Source organism: Lolium rigidum, chromosome 3, assembly GCF_022539505.1.
Source record: "Lolium rigidum isolate FL_2022 chromosome 3, APGP_CSIRO_Lrig_0.1, whole genome shotgun sequence".
Classification (NCBI taxonomy): Eukaryota; Viridiplantae; Streptophyta; class Magnoliopsida; order Poales; family Poaceae; genus Lolium; species Lolium rigidum.
The window spans coordinates 375,682,959-375,702,919 of record NC_061510.1 but is presented as its reverse complement, the minus strand read 5'-3'; the positions used below and the strand labels follow the sequence as shown (position 1 = coordinate 375,702,919).

Sequence of the window (19,961 nt, the reverse complement as noted above, 5' to 3'; positions counted from 1 at the left end):
TACGATTAAGTGACGTCAAACACGACCAACTCCAAAAGTGCGACATGCGGTGTGTACAAGGCCTGACAACATATTCATAGTAGTATGAGATGTTACTAGTGATTCACACTTCATGTAGGCGAGTGTTGCCACCTGGAATCTAAACTAAGGACATGCTTTTGGACTTAGGTCACCTTGGAGTGATCACGACCGTTTGTCCTGCCATTGTGGTACATGTCCTACCCATTGTAGCTCCTATAGTGTGACCCTCACGAGATCTTGACCCTTCACCCAATAGCTATTGCACTGCACGGGTCAAGTCGCACACCACCTAGTATATCCATCGTTTACTGCTGGGATTACTATAGCCAGGTTCTCTGATCCCATTTGCTCCAATAAATTTCGTCTCTCGGTGTCAGTGTCAGCCTAGCATAGTGCTTTCGGCGCTGCTGTCCTTTTTTCCTATCGCAAAGCATTTCATTGCTCCACTAGAAATTTCCTCCCCCATCATAGTCGAGCTTTGTAGTTTCAACCTCGCGACAAGCGTTGCTACAAAATAGTAGTAAACCTTCATTCAAGAACATTGCCACAAGTGCATTGCCATCGAATCTCATTTTGGAAATGTCTCATCAGGTAAAAAGGACGCTTTTCCACATGGGCTTGTTTCACATACATTTGCATCTTCAGGGTGGCACCCTCAGTACCTTCCCGTTGGTGCTGGTGTTGGAGCCCTAAATGAAGGAATTGTTATTCCACAACGTAGATTATTCCGCCACCGTCTCGCTACTCCAAGTGGCGAAGACAGCAACATGAACCTCTGGATTAGTCTCATTGCATATCAAGGCCACATATATTATCTATAAATTCAATGGGTTATAATGAAAAGTTATGGGACCAGTTGCCCAACTCAAAAACCTAGCCCTAGCGAGAATGACTAGAGGGTCAGGTGGTTAGCTCTAGTTGGTGCTTGTCCCCCTACGGAATAAGAATTTGCCATGTGTGCACTTTGCATGAATTGTTTGGTTCATGAATTGTTATTCCACGACGCCGATGCCGCAACTGTCTTGCTACCGCTAGTGGCGAAGACAGCGGCATGAACCATTGGGTTAGTCTCATTGCATATCGAGGCCATTAGGTAAATATATACTAACTATAAATTTAATAGATTATAGTGAAAAGTTATGGGATCAACTACCCACTTGAAAACCTAGCCCTAGCGAGAATGACTAGAGAGTCAGGTTGTTAGCTTGAGTTGGCGGCTTCCTCGCATCTCTATGGGATAATAATTTGCCCTTTGTGCTAGTAACTATATGGATTTTTTTCTTTAAGGAAAGCCTGGCCCTAGCCATGGAAAGGGCAAAAATAGTTCAAGAGACCGTTTGATTCATGATTCCAAGACACAAGCAAGGATAGTAAAATAGTAAGTCATAATTTACATACATTTGAGTTCTACGTGACATTGCTTTCAGCAAAGTTGTTTGGGTGCACCACATGAATAACATCGGATTTTTACCACGAGGTTATATTAGATGGAAAATTTCTTATAGAACATACAGTGCGGCGTGGAATTCATAGAAACAATTCTTGTGGTTTCAATAGTACGAATCAAACAACCTAGCTACTTCAGTTTTTTCCTAATCCAGTTCTCTACTCCCTCCGGTCCTTTTTAATTAACTCGGTTGTACTAAATCCGAGTTAACTAAATGAGACCGGAGGAAGTAAAATATTAAGAAATCCCTTTGAAATCAGAAACACCTGTAAAGAAAACAAAAAACTGCGACGAGCCGCGATTCCTCAAACACTCCGACGCCTAGAATGCCATCATCAAAGGTGAGAGAAGCATCAAAGCTACGCAGAGTTATCCACCAAAGGTGAAATGACATGACTCTGCTAGTTTTGTCCTTATAACGACAATTTCAACGCCGTAGATTAGTTTAAACTGGGTTGATTAGGTGCGCCCGGTTACTGTCTTATCTCTTGCCACTAATGTGACCCACACGCTTCATAAAATACCACTGACCCACGTACACAGACTCTCTCTGTACATCATCATTAGCCCCCAAAATCAGATGGGTCAGACGCCACATTATGGCGCCAATTGCCGTCGTTTTCCGACGTGGCGGGAGGCGAGCACTGGGAAAGGCTGCCGTGGCACGCATGGTGTGCCGGCGGCCGACGGTGGAGAATGGAAAAAAGACATAGAGAGGAGGAAGAGAAGCAAACAAATCCAAACGCTTCGTCGTCGCTGTGTGAGGATTTATCTCATCTTTCTTCTTCTGGCCTGTATGTTTTCATAGCTGCGCTCGATCTGCCGAAAAATGGTGATTTTCTGCATGCATTTCTACCGATTGGTCTTACCTGGAGAGGAATTGGCTGTTCTCGCAAATAAAATGAAATGGGCCAATCATCTGATCTTTTATTCTTAGACTCCAGATGTTGAATCTTGTTTATAGTAGGAAGGGATCAATCATTGAATCTCGGCGACCGGGCACCGGCAAAATTGGCCGGACGCCGGTGCACCTCCCATAGGTCGACAGCAAAACTACCTGCCATTCAGCACCCTAGCGCTGGGACGATGGAATCTGTCGCTGTGTGCATAGCGCTAACTGGCTACGGTTCGTCGTCACATACACGCGCCAAATTACAGAACTTGTGAAAACTGAAAACGACTGCAAAAATAAGAAAAGAAAATTTTGATAAGTAAAACTGCTGAGATAAGGACCTGCGGTTTTGGAAGCGAGTACACACAATGACATCACTCGAGTGTGAGAGAGAAGCAGCTGAGAGCCCTTCTTTAAGATCACGACCCGTTGCCCTCTCCCACACCCCTCTCTCGTCTTCCTCTCGCCCGGCGGTTAGTGCCTCGTGGTGTGCCCTGACACTCAAGAGCAAACCTTAGGTTATAACTGAGCAGCAATTCCCTTGTTTCTTTGATCTGTTCTGGAGCTCGTCCGTGGTTCTTCCAGATTACAAGCATCATCAGGAGTTTGGGGACTTAATTGTTGCGTCTGTCTGCGTGCAGACTGCAGAGCAATACCCTGCGTCTATTCTCGAGATGTTTCTGAGGTCCAAGGTCCAGGAGATGATCCTGAGGAGGAGGTCCAGATCGATGAGCGGCGCGCAGCACGCCGGCAACCCGTCGACGGCTCCGTGCGTCGAGGACGGCGGCAAGGCTCATGCGCCGTCCTTCGCGTCGCCGAGGCTGCTGCACTCAGCGTCCCTCCCGGCCGGCGCCGGGAGCCCCATGCGGGACTCCGTCGCGATGGCCTACTCCCTGAGCCCGACCTCCGTGCTCGTCGCGTCGGCGGCCTTCTTGGTGGCCGGCGCCGATCGGGGCGGCGGCAGCGGCAGCAGCGGCAGCAGCAAGCGCCGGCCCTGGTGCGACGGCTGCGCGGGACCGCACGGGCTCGCCGACGCGCTCGACTGCGCCCACGATGGCCAGGAGCGGAGGAGGAGCATCCTCGCGGGCCGCGTCAAGGCGCAGGCGCCGGCTCTGGCCCGGTCGTGCTCCCTCGACCGCCGCGTGGAGTTCGGGGTCAAGAACAAGAGCTCCTGGCTGCCGCTGCGCACCGGCAGCCGTACGGAACAGGAAGAGGCAGCGCCGGCTCCCGAGGAGACAGAGATGGAGCCGTCGTCGGAGGACTACACCTGCGTCATCTCGCGAGGGCCGAACCCGAGGACGGTGCACATCTTCGGCGACCGCGTCGTCGAGGGCGACCACCGGGAGAGCTCGGCGTGGCACATAAACCTACCTGTGGACACACAGGCTTCTTGAGCTTGAGGTTGTGAATAAAACAGTTTTTAGGGCTCAGGAGCAATTTTAGGTATGCTCTTGAAAACGAGAGAGGATTTACAGTTTTTTTTTTATGGTAGTAACATGATGTTCAAAAATAATCTTACACATGTTCTTACATTTGTGGAAAGTTTCGGTAAAATTGATGGTCTATTTGGGCTGCCGAAAGAAAAACAAATTTGAGGATGTATATATATAGTAATAATAAGAGCTCATTTGATTCATAGGAAAAGAAAATCATAGGATTGAAATAGTGGAAATGCCATTCCTACTTGAATCCGATGAGAAGATAAAATGTGTTTAATTGTAGCAAAGAGATTTTTTCATGAGGTATGACATAACTGCTAGTTGGGAGATATTTGGAGTGGTTTACAATGTGAGCTTTTTTACTCCCACTAAGGGTGACTTCTTTTGGGCTTCCCGCGCGGCTTCGAGGTCATGGGCAGCACAAGCCCAAAAGAAGTGTCTGGCTTCTCCCCACCGAGAAACACCCCAGAAGCCCATGTACGTGTAGTGGGGAGAAACTGCTCGAGAGCAGTTTCCCGAGCTTCCCCACGAGTTCACCAAACGTTTTGTGGAAACGGACATGTCGTTTCATGAAATTTACAACAGAATGCCACCGCCCGGCTACCGAGTCAAAGGGAGAAAAAAAGAAAAAGAAAAAATGAATCGTTCCCCACCCCCCGTCCTCGCTCGCTCCCCACCCCCGTCCTCGCTCGCTCCCACCGAGCCCGCCGCCACTCCCCAATGTTCCGACGTTGTTCCTCCGTCGCCGCCCTACCTCAGCCGTTGACCGCAGATCCTGGCAGCGGGAGGCCGGATCCCACCCGCCCCGCCCTCAACCCCGAAGCTCCAAGGCCGGCCGTCGAGCTCCAAGACCGGCCGTCGAGCTCCAAGACCGCCCCGGGAGCTCCAAGACTGCAACCGGCTCCCACCCGGCCAGATCGTCTCTCCCCCGCCCGCGGCGACCTCGACGGAGCCTCCCCCGCCCGCTCCGCTTTTCCCTCTGGTTGCCAAGCCGCGGCCCGCCTCTCCTCTGGAGCGCCAACCCTGCAGGTTCGCCGGCGACCTCACCGCCGCCGCCGTCGCTGCCTCCCCCGCACGCGGCGACCTCGCCGGCGCCTCCCCGCATGCGGAGACCTCGCCGGCGCCTACCCCGCCCGCTCCGCAGGCTGTGGCTGCCGTCAAATTCGATGACCCACTGAAACATTTCTAATTCAAGGGCAGTACAGATATTTCACAACTCAACCTATGAAATAAGTCAAACTTCTAAAAGCCTAAAAGAAGTCTCCAAACGGATTCTACAAGTTTCTCCTCACCGTAGTTTCCCCCCACAGTTTGCCATAAGCCGGCTTATGCATAAGCATAAGCCCAAAAGAAGTCACCCTAAGGTGTGTGAAGAGAAGAAGCCCTAGTGTAACAGTATAGATTCAGCAACCATTTTTCTTGTACCAGGTTGTGTGCCATGGAGGCTACTTAAGGCCGCGATGTTTGTTAATTTGAAGTTCATAAACTGTTGTGAGCTGCGACTTAAATGTTCTTGACCGAAGAATCACTTGAAATGAAATTTTGTCAGAAAACTACTTGAAAACGCGAGCTTATCATAACATATAAATCGTCAATCTACACCAAAAGTCGCCGGTCAAGAATCAAGATAATCGATTGCACGTATCGCAACCGTGTATTATATAATAATTAACAATCAGATGAGTTCGTTTTCGCAACGCATCAAACTGCTGCGGCTCTTGATTCACTGCGTCGTTTCATGATTGCTTCACCGTCGTGATCTCGAGTGACCGATGGATGGCTGGGAGGGCGTGAGAGGAATCCGGCCCCGGCCGTTGTCTCTTTGCCGTGTCACGACCGCCGATATGACGGCGGCGAGGACAAGGCTCTTCTCTGTTCCTCTGCTCGGCGACGCAAAAACAAAAGCTTCCGTGCAATCATCACCTTTCATCTCGGCGTGTACGAGCGGCTGCCGCACATGTCGTGTCTTGCGATCGAAGCGAGAATATTTCCTGGCTCAGCTCGCAGGTTTGTCGCCTACGCTACGCATCATCTGGCATCCACGGGTGGTGTCATGTACAAACCAATGCATGCGAACGTGAATTTCGTGCTGGCGTTATGGCGCCGTGACCTTATCTGGAACCGTGGGTTCAGCTGGAGATTCCCCCACAGCGTTGACCGCATTGAGCGTATGTGTACCGAAGTCTAGGAACCTCTCGCGTATTTACACTCGTGCTCCTGTACAGCCGCATGGTGCATGGTACTTGTCCGCCCTCACTTCAGTACTCATCTCGTCCTCTCGCAGTACGCAGGCTGCAGCGAGCGAGTACCACCTGCGGCCTACTACGTACCTCTCCAGTCCTCCTTTTATTGTTGGCTTTTTCTCGCATTTTCAGCTCACTCGTTCCGAATTCGAAAATTTCGTCCAAATGAAAGCTGCTCATCTCCTTTTTTAGAACGTAATACAACTAAAGATGGCCATAATCGTATAAAGTTCTTTGGAAGTCAGCATAGTAACCAACAGCACAAGTATTAAGATCTGTTTGAAGTGCATAACAGGCTAGTACGAACTCGTTCCCCTTTCTTCCGAAAGTGTCACGGAGCGATAGCTGACCGGATTCAAACCGCAACTCAATGTCCGAACTCCATTCCCTGTTCTTCCGGGTTTCGTTGCCTCTCTCGCACAAAATGTTTTTTTGTTGCATCTCTTTTACTTTATCTGTTGGAACCATTATCTTAGTTCTAGAAAAACTCAGTTTCGTTCTGCATTATTGGTTTATATTTTACAGTTGTTAGTTATAAACACATTGTCCACACATTTTTTTGCATCCTGTTTGCATCCACCTATGCATTTATTGTGTCTTATCGCTAAGCTACATAGCTGTTTATTCTTTTAGTAGCGACGATTTGTTTTATCTTTCATAAGCAGTGGTGCCGCTATAACCAAAATTTTGATCCATTCTCGTGCTCAAATAAATCAGAAAAGTACTCGTCAGTTATTTACAAAATGCACGTGAACTGACCATGTTTTGATGCCAGTTGCAGTTCAGGCACACCAACATGACTAATTTCGTTCATTCTCATAGTTCCAAGATCGTTAGTTTATTATCCATTGATGTTGCACCGTGTAGTCTGTACACTGTGTTTTTCTCAAGAGACACTTAATGTGGTCTGTTTGAGACAGCAGATATCCACGTCCAATGAATAATGAAGCACGATGAAAAATCTCGAAACCATTTGCTGCTGGTAACCTTGCTAAGGCAGCTCTGTAGTTGATCAGTAATCAGACCCAAAATACAATAGGGATTATTGCACATCAACGATCCATCACCCAGAATTTATATTGAGCAATCATTACGATTAGATGGATATATTTCACCATATCGGCTCAAACAAGTTGGACTGTCGTTTAGATGTTGTGCCTCATGATTTAGAGTTTTTACAGAGTCAATGCAGTGTACCCTAATTTTCAAAAATCATTTCCAAATAATGGCATGACATCCTACTGCGACGGCATGGTATCCTCACGTACCATATGAATTAACGTTTGAGGATACACACTCAGGTATCATATCAAAGAATCCCCCAATCTCAGCAAAAATGTATCCTCACGCACTAATCTTTCGGCGCGTGGTATCCTCACGCACTATCAAATTGTTCCACTTCGAAGGACCTTTCGGAGGTTGTATCCTTCGTTCGGCATTGTATCCGCGCGCATCTTCTAACATAACCTTCGGTATGCAAGCTATCCTCGCCCACCGATCAAGCCCGAAAGTAGGGTATACATGATCCGGATGCTTTCCTTGCACACAGGGAATCCTCGCACAATGTCAAAGGGATCCTATAAGACGGACAGCTGTTGCCTATACTTAAATTTGTATCGGTCGTTCGCCATTGTATCCTCGCGCCTCACCTAGAGTAACTTTAATCGGCCATTTCTACAGTCACATGTCGCGCTAGTAATCATTCGGTATGCAATGTATCCTCGCCCACCGACCAAGTCACGAAAGTAGCCGTTTGATATGCATGACCCGGATGCTTACCTTGTTGTCAAAGGTATCCTCGCACACTATCAAAACGATCATATCCGAAGTACTATTCCTCGTGCACGTGGTATCGTCACGGGTCATCTATAGTAACCACTTCTGTCAATTTGTATCTTTGCATGCAACAAAAGTAACCGAAACCCTACGCAATAACAAGGTGATCCGATGTTTGACACATAGTAACACTTCGGTTGCTAGTAACCATTCAATATGAATGCCTCGGATGCTATCCTTGCTGTCAAGGTATCCATGACATTTTATTGGTTTTTAAGTCATCTAGCCGACCAACAAAGGTATCCAAAATGTGTTGTCGTAAGGTACCGTTCGATATATTAGAAAATGGGCGCATGCGTCAATTACCCTTAAAGACGGACGTCCGTTGCCTATACTTAAATTTGTATCGGTCATTCGCCATTGTATCCTCGCGCCTCATCTAGAGTAACTTTTATCGGCCAAGTCACGAAGCCGTTCGATATGCATGACCCGGATGTTTTCCTTGCGGTCAAATGTATCCTCACACACTATCAAAACGATCATATCCGAAGTACTATTCCTCGTGCACGTGGTAATCGTCACGGGTCATCTATAGTAACCACTGTTGTCCATTGATATCTTTGCATGCAACAAAAGTAACTGAAACCCTACGCAATAAGGTGATCCGACGTTTTACACATAGTAACACTTCGGTTTCTAGTAACCATTCGATATGAATGCCCCGGATGCTATTCTTGATGTCAAGGTACCCTCGCACACTCTGGAAACGACCTATCTGAAGTACTATCGCTTGTGCACGAAGTAACCACTTTTGTCCATTCGTATCTTTGCGTGTAATGAAGGTAACGGGTCCTCGTCACGTGGCCCCTGCAAATGGCATGTCATCCTACTACGACATCATGGCATCCTCACGTGCCATCTGAATTAACGTTTGAGGATACACACTCAGGGATCATATCAAATAACCATTATTGGTCATTTCTACAGCCACATATCGCGCTAATAACCATTCGGTATGAAATGTATCCTCACCCACCGACCGAGTCACAAAAGTAGCCATTCGATATGCATGACCCGGATGCTTACCTTGTTGTCAAAGGTATCCTCGCACACTATCAAATTTATCCTATCCGAAGTACTATTCCTCGTGCACGTGGTATCGTCACAGGTCATCTATAGTAACCACTTCTGTCCATTCGTATCTTTACATGCAACAAAAGTATCAGAAACCCTACGCAATAACAAGGTGATCCGACGTTTGACACATAGTAACACTTCGGTTGCTAGTAACCATTCGATACGAATGCCCCGGATGCTCCTTGCTGTCAAGATATCCATGACATTTTATTGGTTTGTAAAGTCATCTAGCCGACCAACAGAGGTATCCAAAACGTGTTGTTGTAAGGTACCATTCGATATATTAGAATATCTTTGACATTTTCTAGGTTTGTAAAATCATCTAGCAAACCAACAAAGGTATCCATATGTGTTGCTGTAAGGAACCATTTGATATACTAGACAACGGGCGTAGGCGTCATCTACCCTTATCAGTGTCTCCAAGGGTGAAAGGATCCTACCATGATGTAATGAATGACCTCTCGATATAGAAATAGTGGATGTATGTATCCTACATTTTGCCCATACGGTTCTTTGGTCGTCGAACAAAGTATCCTTGGCATTTCTTGGTTTGTAAAGTCATCTAGTAAATCAACAAAGGTATCCATATGTGTTTTTGTAAGGAACCATTTGATATACTAGACAACGGTGGTAAGCGTCCTTTACCCTTATCAGTGTCTTTAAGGGTGAAAGGATCCTACCATGATCACAGGTATAACCTCTCGATACAGAAATCGTGGTCGTATGTATCCTATATTTTTCCCATGCGGTTCTTTGGTCGTCGAACAAAGTATCCATGACATTTTATTGGTTTGTAAAGTCATCTAGCTGACCAACAAAGGTATCCAAAACGTGTTGTTGTAAGGTACCATTCGATATATTAGAAAAACGGGCGCATGCGTCCATTACCCTTTGACATATGGTTGTTTGGCCAGCGAACAAAGTATCTTTGACATTTTCTTGGTTTGTAAAGTCATCAAGCCAACCAACAAAGATATCCATATGTGTTGTTGCGACAAACCATTTTATATACTAGACAACATGCATATCATGATATCATGAATAACCTCTCGATACAGAAATTGTGGTTGTATGTATCCTACATTTTGCCCATACGGTTCTTTGACCGCCGAACAAAGTATCATTGGCATTTTCTTGGTTTGTAAAGTCATCTAGCAAACCAACAAAGGTATCCATATGTGCTTTTGTAAGGAACCATTTGATATACTAGACAACGGGCGTAAGCGTACTTTACCCTTATCATTATCTCCAAGGGTGAAAGGATGCTACCGTGTTATCGTGAATAACCACTCGATACAGAAATTGTGGCTATATGAATCCTACATTTTGCCCATACGGTTATTTGGCCGATGAACGAAGTACTCATGACATTTTCTTTGTTTGTGAAGTCATCTAGCCAACCGAACAAAGGTATCCATACGTGTTCTCATAAGGAACCATTCGATATACTATACAATGCGAGGTGGCATCCTTTTCCCTTATCAGTGTCTCCAAGCATGAATGGATCCTACCGTGATCACATGGATAACCTCTCGATACAGAAATCATGGTCGTATGTATCCTACATTTTTCCCATACGGTTCTTTGGCCGTCGAAAAATGTATCATTGACATTTTATTGGTTTGTAAAGTCGTCAAGCCGACCAACAAAGGTATCCGAAACGTGTTATCGTAAGGTACCATTCGATATATTAGAAAACTGGCGCATGCGTCCATTACCATTATCATTATCTCCAAGGATGGAATGATCCTACCATGATCGCATGAATAACCTCCCGATATACATAAATCATGGTTGTATGTATCCTACATTTTGCCCATACAGTTCCTTATGTGTTTTTGTAAATCAACAAAGGTATCCCTTACCCTTATTAGTGTCTCTAAGTATGAAAGGATCCTACCATGATATCATGAATAACCTCTCGATACACAAATTGTGGTTGTATGTATCCTACATTTTTCCCATACGGTTCTTTGGTCGGCGAACAAAGTATCCTTGGCAATTTCTTGGTTTGTGAAGTCATCTAGCAAACCAACAAAGGTATCCATATGTGTTTTTGTAAGGAACCATTTGATATACTAGACAACGAGCGTAAGCGTCCTTTACCCTTATCATTGTCTCCAAGGATGAAAGGATCCTACCATGATATCATGAATAACCTCTCGATATAGAAATTGTGGCTATATGAATCCTACATTTTGCCCATACGGTACTTTGGCCGATGAACAAAGTATCCGTAACATTTCTTTGTTTGTGAAATCATCTAGCCAACCAAATAAAGCTATCCATACGTGTTCTCATAAGGAACCATTCGATAAAGTATATAATGCGAGGTGGCATCCTTTTCCCTTATCAGTGTCTCCAAGCATGAATGTATCCAACCATGATCACATGGATAACCTCTCGATACAGAAATCATGCTCGTATGTATCCTACATTTTTCCCATATGGTTCTTTGGTCGTCCAACAAAGTATCCTTGACATCTTATTGGTTTGCAAAGTCATCTAGCCGACCAACAAAGGTATCCAAAACGTGTTGTCGTAAGGTACCATTCGATATATTAGAAAACGGGCGCATGCGTCCATTACCCTTATCATTGTCTCCAAAGATGAAATGATCCTACCATGATCGCATGGATAACCTCCCGATATACATAAATCGTGGCCATATGTATCCTACATTTTGCCCATACGGTTGTTTGGCAACCGAACAAAGTATCCTTGACATTTTCTTGGTTTGTAAAGTCATCAAGCCAACCAACAAAGGTATCGAACAATTTGATATACTAGACAACATGCGTAGGCATCTCTTACCCTTATTAGTGTCTCTAAGTATGAAAGGATCCTACCATGATATCATGAATAACCTCTCGATACAGAAATTGTGGTTGTATGTATCCTACATTTTCCCATACGGTTCTTTGGCCGTCGAACAAAGTATCCTTGGCAATTTCTTGGTTTGTGAAGTCATCTAGCAAACCAACAAAGGTATCCATATGTGTTTTTGTAAGGAACCATTTGATATACTAAACAACGAGTGTAAGTGTCCTTTACCCTTATCATTGTCTCCAAGGATGAAAGGATCCTACCATGATATCATGAATAACCTCTCGATATAGAAATTGTGGCTATATGAATCCTACATTTTGCCCATACGGTTCTTGGGCCGATGAACAAAGTATCAGTGATATTTCTTTGTTTGTGAAGTCATCTAGCCAACCAAACAAAGGTATCCATATGTGTTCTCATAAGGAACCATTTGATATGTTATACAATGTGAGGTGGCATCCTTTTCCCTTATCAGTGTCTCCAAGCATGAATGGATCCTACCATGATCACATGGATAACCTCTCGATATAGAAATCGTGGACGTATGTATCCTATATTTTTTCCATACGGTTCTTTGGCCGTCCAACAAAGTAGCCTTGACATCTTATTGGTTTGTAAAGTCATCTAGCCGACCAAAAAAGGTATCCACAACGGTTGTCGTAAGGTACCATTCGATATATTAGAAAACGGGCGCATGCGTCCATTACCCTTATCATTGTCTCCAAGGATGGAATGATCCTACCATGATCACATGGATAACCTCCCGATATACATAAATCATGGCCGTATGTATCCTACATTTTGCCCATACGATTGTTTGGCCACCGAAGAAAGTATCCTTGACATTTACTTGGTTTGTAAAGTCATCAAGCCAACCAACAAAGGTATCCATATGTGTTGTTGCAGCGAACAATTTGATATACTAGACAACAGGCGTAGGCATCCTTTATCATTATTAGTGTCTCCAAGTATGAAAAGATCCTACCATAATATCATGAATAACCCCTCGATACAGAAATTGTGGTCGTATGTATCCTACATTTTGCCCATACGGTTCTTTGGCCGCCGAACAAAATATCCTTGCCATTTTCTTGATATACTAGACAACGGGCGTAAGCAACCTTTACCCTTATCACTCGTCTCCAAGGGTGAAAGGATCCTACCATGATATCATGAATAACCTCTCGATATATAAATTGTGGTTGTCTGAATCCTAGATTTTTCTCTACGGTTCTTTGGCCGCCGAACAAAGTATCCTTGGCATTTTCTTGGTTTGTAAAATCATCTAGCAAGCCACCAAAGGTATCCATATGTGTTTTTGCCAGGAACCATCTCATATACTAGACAACGGGCGTAAGCGTCCTTAACCCTTATCATTGTCTCCAAGGGTGAAAGGATCCTACCATGATATCATGAATAACCTCTCGATATAGAAACTGTGGTTGTGTGAATCCTACATTTAGCCCATACGGTTCTTTGGCCGATGAACAAAGTATCCGTGACATTTTCTTTGTTTGTGAAGTCATCTAGCCAACCAAACAAAGGTATCCATACGTGTTCTCATAAGGAACCATTCGATACACTATACAATGCAAGGTGGCATCCTTTTCCCTTATCACTGTCTCTAAGTATGAAAGGATCCTACCATGATCACATGGAACCTCCCGGTATAAATACTACGGCTGTATTTATCCTCCGAATTTTCCGAAATGCCCTTTGCCCACCGAACAAGGACCCTTAACATTTTTTGTGCTTGTAAAGTCATCTAGCTGACCAACGATTTTATCCATATATGTCGTCGTACGGAACAATTCTATATATTACAAAATAGTGTACGCACTAGCCATCGAACAAAGGTGTCCTTGCGTTTCTTTAGAAGTAACCCTAGGAGCCGTTTGTTAGAGCATCCCCACTGGGCGCTCCCACGCCGGATTGGATGAAGATTTGGCGTGGGGAGCGCCGAAGTCCAGCCGTCCCCGCGAAACCCCAACCTCGACCATTTGACATATTTCAAACAAATTCAACATAAAATTTGGGCAGGTGGGGAAGGAGGGCGGCGGAATGGGCAACAAGCCGGCGGGGTGGTGCCGGCGGGAGATACGAGGGGGGGGAGATTTTGAGCGACGTGGCGGTGGGTTCGTGCGTCGAGTCACGACGATCGGGCCTTCGCTTTTCACTGTCCGGAGTCCCGGCGCTCCCGGGGGCCGGGGTGGCGTGGGCTCGCCGGATGGATGAAGGGCCAAACCGGACGAACGAGGCCGGGCGCGCGAACCGAATTCGCCGTCCGGATGAAAAAGCGCCGGGGGCCTCGACGGGGCACGGTGGAGATGCTCTTATATTAGAGAATGGCCACACGCATGTTAAACTTGCCCCCTAGAGTCCTTTAGCCATCCAACCAAGCACAAAAACAGCACGCTGAGTCACCAACGAATTCGCTCAAATTCATTCAAAATCTCTCAAATTCGATTGAAATGGACTAGTTTGCACCCGTGTTGCAAGTTGTGGTTGTGGGACTAGTTTTGTCCGTTTTGCAAGTGGAACTATTTTGCACCCCGGGTGCAAGTTGTTGGAGTAAAAGTGTATATAGCTCACGAATAAAACTCCCCAAGTGTGCAACGGGGTTTGTAACAATGAAATGAGCAATGAGTTAACCACGATATATATTTGCTTAAGCATGTGGTGACAACCTTCAGGAACTTCTAACTCAGCTCAAGATAACAATCTGTGCATAATTCAGCTACAAAAAATAAAACTTCAAATAGGATTTCCACAAGATGTGGTTAACAACATCCTACAGGTATCCACTCACACAATCCCATAAATTCGTTTGCTAGTAATTGGTTGTCAAACAATTGGTCTTCCTATGACCAGCAATACCACAATTGGAGCAATGCGCCTCTCGCCGTGGCTTCTTGTTCCAGTTCGATGGGCACTCATTCGACCTATGGCTCCTACTACGGCATATGGTGCAAAATTTCGTCCTCGGCACACTAACCTTCTCGTAACCAGGCCGGCTTCTTGCTGTGGTTGGTCGCCCCATCTCTTTCCTTTTGGGAGGAGCAACCATGTCTGGGCATAGACTGCTGCTCTCGTATCTGTCTCCTTGGTATTGTCTTTGCTTGCCTGATGCATGAAGTCTCTCTTCCAGCCCAAGACCATCTTTTATCTTGCTTGTTTCTGATAGGATAGGCATGGCATCTAAAAAGTGGGACATTGCTACCTCGTATGACTCAGGATTAGTGTCCGCCATCTGAACAATCTCAATTGCAGTTCTGTATAAAGCTGAGTGGCGGAAGCTCGTGGATTTCATAGCAGGGCTGTCATTTTGATATATCATAAGATGTGCAGGCATGTCACGGTATGCATCTCTGGTCCACCTCCTCATGATGTGGCTTGCAGGTATTTCTGTTATACCTAGACTGATCATAACCTGCCAACCCAAAGATGGATTTAGAACCAGCTTAAAACTCACAGACCCATTTTAGATATTTCATATTTTCAAACATTATTGGGAAACAGAAAATCTTTAGCATTTTTAGCATCAAACAGTATCCTCCTATTTTAAATGTACATGCATTACAACGCTGCCACCAGCTTATAAAAAAGCAATGACCTATGGATAATCTAGACAATAGTAATATGATGCATTAATTGTTATAGTGGCAAGTCAATGCTTACCCTGAGTGCATGGCTGCACAACATTCCCATGTGCTCGTACATCACACACTCACACTTGAAAGTCTCTCTCTGGGGATCAAAAATAACCTCATACTCTGTCCGGGACCATTTCTCTCTCTTCTCGGCGAATACGTGCTTCACAAAGAACCTTTGTCCATCAATTACCTCCTGCACAATATATGACCCCGACTGGAACAGGTGTACCTTGAACAAGCCAAACATGTTTGGCGTGTAAATCTTGCTCGCATGCATCTCAATAGGCAGCCCGCTGTTGAGCACTATACCTCCCTGATTTGTTTTATAATGGAGTGAACAACAAGTCAACCTCAAGGCATAACAGCTTACAAAAAAACTTGAGTAACATTACCAGTAAAATGAAAACCTCTAACTAGTTCGACTAGCAATGACCTTACCAGGCGGCTGCGCATCTCCTGGTAGTTCTCCTCCTCATCTCTGTCAAACTGCAGCTTATTGTAGTGCCTAACAAACATGTTCATTGAAGACCCTGGCGGGACAAAACCCTTTAGCATGTGGTTTGCACTCTCAGAACGTTGGGTGCTTGTCATCCTGGCGCAGAACTTTCCTGCAAAGTATGGCTTCGCCCACTTCTCTCTGACCTCGAAAATCTGAGTTAAGAAAGGGTGTTCCTCGAGACCATACTTTGCGACGAGACTTGACCATGCCGCCTCAAACTCCTCCACTGTTATCATGTACTCCAGAATCTTGTGGAACTCGTCACGGAAACCGGACGCTTTCGAATAGACTGATCCCATGCATTCTTTAGCTTTGCGCAAAACATGCCACTTGCACCATCTATGAGTTGTCTCAGGGAGAACAGCAGCAATAGCTATCTCCATTGCACGACACTGATCTGTGATTCAAATACATCAAATTATGGGTTATATCGATTTCTCTATACAAGTATTAAGATAGTATGTAACTAGTGGAAACAGTGTAGCTTTTTCTAATTCCGTACCTGTAAGAATGGTCACTGGTGGTTTCCCTCCCATTAGAGATACAAATTCTTTGAACACCCACTCAAATGTCTCTGTCTTCTCGTTCGTCAACAGGACACCACCTAGGATTATACTTTGGAAGTGGTTGTTGACACCGACGAATAATCCAAAAGGCATGTCATACTGGTTTGTTCGGTAGGTTGTGTCAAAGGTTATTGCATCCCCGAACAGATTGTACTGCATACGGCTCTTCCCGTTTGTCCACATTAGTGCTCTGATCGTCCCTTCCGAGTCTACCAAGCAGCTGTCACGAAAGTTGGGGTCTTTCAGCTTCATTTCTGAAAAAGCATCATACGTTTTCTTTACGTCATCCTCTGAATGGTCCCTGCTGATGCTTGCACACAATGTCCTTAGTGATCGCTTGTTGAAAGGAATATTTTCCATTGATCCGAAGAAGCTCCCAATAACACTAAACACCTTCGTGAGGCCCACATTGTTGTCCCTGAGGTTCCTAACAAGGTCCTTCGTGTGCGGGTCAATGTTTCTATGTGATGGCCACTGCAACTTTTCCCCGCGTTTTATTGCCAGCCCATGATTGTGATCTTTCCTAAACTCGTGAATGTACCATCCATGATCATCCGTTCGGTGCAAACGGATCATTGCTGGGCAGCCGCAGCGAACTGAACGTGTGTTGAGATGTCTAGGTTTCCCTGTTCAAACGATACAGCAGACCATGGTTAAAACATATGGCCTTTGCAACCAAAATGGAAAAGTGGAATCTGCAGCATTATAATGAGTGATGATTAGACTTTGTCTGTATTACCTGACAGCCACAAGTTATGTCCTGCAGAATTTTGCTCTTTGAGGGGTTCTTTCTTGACGGCCCGTATCTAATGCCGAATCCAATCTCCCATGAGTACAGATTATAAAAGTCGTAGGCTTCAGGTAATGAATCGAACTCCATCCCTATCACTGGTGCTGTGACAGCTTCAGAGCTTCTCTCATTTGACTTCCTCATGGCTATTTCTAGTGCACTCTTCTTTCCTGAACTTGGTTCCCTTGAATCAGGAATTTCTCCTCGGCGGAACCTGGAAAATCATAAAAGAGTTCAGGGTGAACCATGGGAATATATCTAGTACCTCCCACATGTCATCTACATAGATATGATTTTTTTATTACAGCACCATCAGCAGCCTGATGTGACTTCCCTTTTGACATGATAAAAGAAGTTGAAAAAAATACAACTGCACGTACTGAAAACAAATATATATAAAATTTGGCATTATTTGAACCGTAACCAAAATAATGCCCAATTTAATATTTTATTGTAAACGACAAAATAAATTGGTGCGCAGTTAATTATGCAATACGTCACTGCTCGCTTGTTTGAAAACTAGATAGTCCATCAATGTTAATAACAAAACGTAAACTAACTTCTATCTTGAATCAATATGGTTGTATAATTTAATATTGCCTATCGAATTATCTGTTTCCCAACAAAATCAGTACAATCTACATATCCTCCCCCAGCATAGACACGGGAACATAACTTTACAGAGATGAAACACTAACAAAAAAAATCTCCCAACTTTATTTTTTTTATCTAATTTGATATAACGAAAATGTGTGTAATCCCAAAGGCGACACACGAATAATGATACCAATACTTGACCTGACACCTTTAATAGAAAGCCCTCAATTCCCAAATCTTGTGCATCTATTTGTTCTTGGCGAACAGAAATTAGTGTGTCTCTTCTTGCACTTCTACAGGGGCAAGGGCTTCAGTTGAAGACAATGCTCGCTAGTTAAATGTGAGTTCAGTAGTTCACAACACTAACTGAAACGAACACATACATGAGATTAGTGTGTCTTTTATTGCTAAATAAAAAACCAGCACATGGTGGAACAACAAATAATGACATATTAGCACCACTCCCTGGGAGCTGATTGACAGTAGTTGGTGATTCCCTTTTGATAGCAAGGGCATGCTCACCTTATTGATGAGCTAGGATTATACACACTCTAATATAACAACTCATCGATGCGATTTTTCCGCATACTGAAGGCACTAAATGATAACAAACAGGATCAGGTATGAGGCACTGAAGATGTAAACTTATATACATAGGCCTTCGTTTTATTTATATGAGCAACTACACAATCCACCATAACATGTATTAAAACTCCATATTAAGCGTACTATCAGCACTGTACCTGTAACAAACTAGATTCAGGAACTACATTTAATTGCTAATCCGGGGATTATGGTGTAGTAATAATAAAGAACATCCAGACTGCTCTCATTGGATACTCGGGTGCAACTAACCTCCTCTTCAAAGTGCGATTGGATGCAGGGGAATAGCATGCCGTCTGGATTGGCAAATCATCCCGGATTTGGGATTGTTGCTGCAACTCTGGAGCTGACAGGTCTGCTTCCTCGGAACGGGGAGACTCGTCGAGGTCGAACACCGAATTTTTGCTGCAGTCTTCATCATTTCCGGATCTGCAGGGCACTGGATCTGATCCACAGCCGCTTGAATTCGATCTCAGCATGGTCGGCGAAGTGTGTGCGCTCGATTCGGCATCCCGACTGGCATTTGTTGGGAACCAGTCCCAGTTTGGCTCATGATTTTGCTGCGACATTCTGGGGAACGAGCTGGGCATGTGAAATCAGGAGACATAAGAAATCTAATACACGAGATTGGGGCAGGCTTGGGGTATTACCTGAGGAGCAAATCGGTGAATCCCTCTGGTGTTCCTGCCTTCATCACTTGTGCGAAAGGGGGGGAGGTGGCTAGTTCTTGAGGATAGATTTCGGCCGAGGCGGAACGGCGGCCGGAGAATAACAGACCTGAGAGGGAGTTGGAGGAAGGCGACGGTCCTGACCGTGAGATTCAAACTTGAAATGGGCGGAGGGGACCGGGGTGGTGGGGTGACCGGGGTCCGGCATGCGACATGGCCGCATGCCGTACAAGCTGGCAGAGCACAAGGACGGGGAGGTGGGGGAGGCTGCCGATGTATTTGTCAGTTAGGCAGAGTCGTAGCTAGTCGTATCGGGGGAGGAAGCTAGTCGTATCGCTCAGTGGTAGGGGTCAACCAGCTGAGAGTGTGGGCCTCCATCGCGAATCTCCGTGCCAGGCGAACGGCACCGATTCAGTCCTGGCGCCATAAGGCCACGACCTGGCACTTACCCTATATTGTACAGTTGCAACTTGCACTATATGGATAGCTTTGTCGCAGGATCTTTTGTGCAGGACAGACATTTTTTAAATTCTTGGATGAAACTTTGCAGATGTATAATACACAACATAATATATGTCTCAAATTATTTTGCATTATTTGAAAATTCAGAACTGTGACATCTGACAATGGGGTGCTAGTGCAACTAGTTGCAATTTATAGTTTTCTCGTGCACATAAGAAGCTTCGCCCGACTTCGCCGATGGAGCCGTGACAAAGGCGGCGTCTTGAGTGAGATGATCCAAGGTTTTAATTGTAATTTTAAAACTCTTTGTATTAAAATAAGTGTTACAACTTTATCCAG

At 45.0% G+C, this 19,961-nt stretch overlaps 3 protein-coding genes across 4 annotated transcripts; 1 reads left to right on the top strand and 2 right to left on the bottom strand.

The window, feature by feature from the left end:
* Nucleotides 1-2,815: 2,815 nt before the first annotated feature.
* Nucleotides 2,816-3,923, top strand: LOC124700579. Its single transcript, XM_047232672.1, has one exon. The coding sequence runs from the start codon at nucleotides 3,035-3,037 to the stop codon at nucleotides 3,752-3,754; it is 720 nt and encodes a 239-aa protein (XP_047088628.1). The 5' UTR covers nucleotides 2,816-3,034; the 3' UTR covers nucleotides 3,755-3,923.
* Nucleotides 3,924-14,427: 10,504 nt separating this feature from the next.
* On the bottom strand, nucleotides 14,428-17,123 carry LOC124704341 (protein FAR1-RELATED SEQUENCE 5-like). Its single transcript, XM_047236595.1, has 4 exons — nucleotides 16,439-17,123; nucleotides 15,876-16,333; nucleotides 15,463-15,750; nucleotides 14,428-15,214 (listed from the first exon to the last, which is right to left on the bottom strand). The coding sequence occupies exons 1-4, from the start codon at nucleotides 17,076-17,078 to the stop codon at nucleotides 14,615-14,617; spliced, it is 1,986 nt and encodes a 661-aa protein (XP_047092551.1). The 5' UTR covers nucleotides 17,079-17,123; the 3' UTR covers nucleotides 14,428-14,614.
* A 67-nt stretch (nucleotides 17,124-17,190) lies between these two features.
* Nucleotides 17,191-19,427, bottom strand: LOC124704343 (protein FAR1-RELATED SEQUENCE 6-like). 2 transcript variants are annotated; one of them, XM_047236596.1, is made up of 3 exons: nucleotides 19,143-19,427; nucleotides 18,745-19,074; nucleotides 17,191-17,506 (listed from the first exon to the last, which is right to left on the bottom strand). In XM_047236596.1, the coding sequence occupies exons 1-3, from the start codon at nucleotides 19,184-19,186 to the stop codon at nucleotides 17,206-17,208; spliced, it is 675 nt and encodes a 224-aa protein (XP_047092552.1). In that variant the 5' UTR covers nucleotides 19,187-19,427; the 3' UTR covers nucleotides 17,191-17,205. The 2 variants fall into 2 exon arrangements, with proteins under 2 accessions (XP_047092552.1, XP_047092553.1); XM_047236597.1 differs by having other exon boundaries at nucleotides 18,745-19,062.
* Between the last annotated feature and the right edge of the window lie 534 nt (nucleotides 19,428-19,961).

Excerpts from the sequence above, each read along its gene's own strand:
- LOC124700579 (XM_047232672.1), top strand. The coding sequence starts at position 3,035 with ATGTTTCTGAGGTCCAAGGTCCAGGAGATGATCCTGAGGAGGAGGTCC.
- LOC124704341 (XM_047236595.1), bottom strand. The coding sequence starts at position 17,078 with ATGATCCGTTTGCACCGAACGGATGATCATGGATGGTACATTCACGAG. Across the intron at positions 16,334-16,438 it reads ACCAGTGACCATTCTTACAG|ATCAGTGTCGTGCAATGGAG; the intron begins GTACGGAATTAG and ends TTTGAATCACAG. Across the intron at positions 15,215-15,462 it reads TGTGCAGCCATGCACTCAGG|GTTATGATCAGTCTAGGTAT; the intron begins GTAAGCATTGAC and ends TTGGGTTGGCAG.
- LOC124704343 (XM_047236596.1), bottom strand. The coding sequence starts at position 19,186 with ATGAAGGCAGGAACACCAGAGGGATTCACCGATTTGCTCCTCAG. Across the intron at positions 19,075-19,142 it reads TTCACCGATTTGCTCCTCAG|CTCGTTCCCCAGAATGTCGC; the intron begins GTAATACCCCAA and ends TCACATGCCCAG. Across the intron at positions 17,507-18,744 it reads AATCGCACTTTGAAGAGGAG|GTTCCGCCGAGGAGAAATTC; the intron begins GTTAGTTGCACC and ends ATGATTTTCCAG.